The sequence below is a fragment of the Dipodomys ordii genome, unplaced genomic scaffold (assembly GCF_000151885.1).
Source record: "Dipodomys ordii isolate 6190 unplaced genomic scaffold, Dord_2.0 Scaffold108, whole genome shotgun sequence".
NCBI classification, from domain to species: domain Eukaryota; kingdom Metazoa; phylum Chordata; class Mammalia; order Rodentia; family Heteromyidae; genus Dipodomys; species Dipodomys ordii.
The window spans coordinates 1,509,293-1,510,714 of record NW_012267324.1 but is presented as its reverse complement, the minus strand read 5'-3'; the positions used below and the strand labels follow the sequence as shown (position 1 = coordinate 1,510,714).

General features: G+C 67.6%; 1 protein-coding gene across 1 annotated transcript in view; it reads left to right on the top strand.

The window, feature by feature from the left end:
* Ddx49 (DEAD (Asp-Glu-Ala-Asp) box polypeptide 49) overlaps positions 1-1,411 on the top strand; it is a gene marked incomplete at its 3' end in the record, with an annotated part of 6,025 nt that extends 4,614 nt beyond the window's left edge. Inside the window, exons 8-11 of the mRNA XM_013028317.1 lie at positions 36-112; positions 203-300; positions 698-772; positions 1,275-1,411. Of these exons, the coding sequence (XP_012883771.1) occupies positions 36-112; positions 203-300; positions 698-772; positions 1,275-1,411 (387 nt within the window). The remainder of the gene's footprint in view (positions 1-35; positions 113-202; positions 301-697; positions 773-1,274) is intronic.
* Between the last annotated feature and the right edge of the window lie 11 nt (positions 1,412-1,422).

The following is a 1,422-nucleotide window of genomic DNA, read 5'->3' as shown; positions in this document are numbered from 1 at the left end:
CCCCCCCCCACTCCCAGGTATTTCCCCTGACATAGAAAGAACGCTTCGCTGCTCTGGCCAAGTTCAAGTCCAGCATCTACCGGATCCTGATTGCAACCGACGTGGCTTCCCGGTGAGCAACCCACCCACTGGCCCCCTCGGGGGGCGGCCCGGGGAGCCGGTCCCAGGGCAGGCCTGGAGCCTGGGCAATCTCTACTCCCAGGGGCCTGGACATCCCCACAGTGCAGGTGGTCCTCAACCATAACACCCCAGGCCTGCCCAAGATCTACATCCACCGGGTGGGCCGCACGGCCCGTGCAGGTGAGCGCTCGTGGCCCTGGCCCCCGACCCTGTCGGGAGGACCGGGTGCTGGTGAAATCCCCTCCAGCCCTGGGACCTCGGGCATGGCCGCCTGAACTGAGGGGTACACTGCAGTGGGAGACCTCTGGGGTGGATTTGGGGGTCCTGGGTTTAGTCACCCAACAGGGCTGTTCCTGTCCTGTTCACCATCAGAGAAACAGGGCATGGAGTTAGGGTACAGAGATGCTGGCCAAGCCAACACCCAGGGCTGGGCTCTGGCATGAGTAAGCCCGGGGTCCCTGGCAGCCTAAGTGAAAAGGGTGAGCAGCTGCGTTAGGCGGGGAGGCGGGCAGTGCCCTGCAGCTTCCTGGGAGCAGGCCGCCCTCCACTCAGCTGCCACCGCTGCCGTGTCCCGCAGGGCGGCAGGGCCAGGCCATCACGCTGGTGACACAGTATGACATCCACCTGGTGCACGCCATCGAGGAGCAGATCCGTGAGTGCCGGGTGGGGCCGGTGGGGGGGGCTGGGGCTCCCCCACCCGTGCGTGTGTGTCCAGGATGCCTCAGGCATGGCACGGGAGGGTGGGGGACAGGGCAGGACGCCGCTGCTGGGGAGCCATGGCCCCCCTGATTTGGAGTTGGGTCAGACCCCTTCTCCAGGGCTCCAGCCATCCTGCCTCAACATCCCCAGAAGCTGGGATTCCAAGCACCTCATGAAATGGTCCCCCTTGTTTCTGTGGCAGCAGCCTCTGCGATGGGAGGGAGAGCCCTGAGCAGGGGGAGGGGAGGGGAGGGAGGGAGGGAGGATGCCTGGGTGGGGGCCGCGCCGCGCCAGTCAATAAAAGGAGACCGAGGCCGAGTGCGCAGCGCGTGGTCTTTAGTCTGGGACTGGTGGGAGCTACAGCCGGCCCCTCCCCTTCCCGCCCTCCGGCCCTGGGAGGCCAGGCCACGCGCCGGCCTGACCCCCGCCCCGCCCCGCCCCGCCCCGCCCCGCAGAGAAGCAGCTGGAGGAGCTGGCGGTGGAGGAGGCGCAGGTGCTGCAGATCCTCACGCAGGTCAACGTGGTGCGGCGCGAGTGCGAGATCGTGAGTGGGGCCCGCGAGGGCGGGGCCAGCCCCGATGGACGACAAGACCAAGAAAGGTG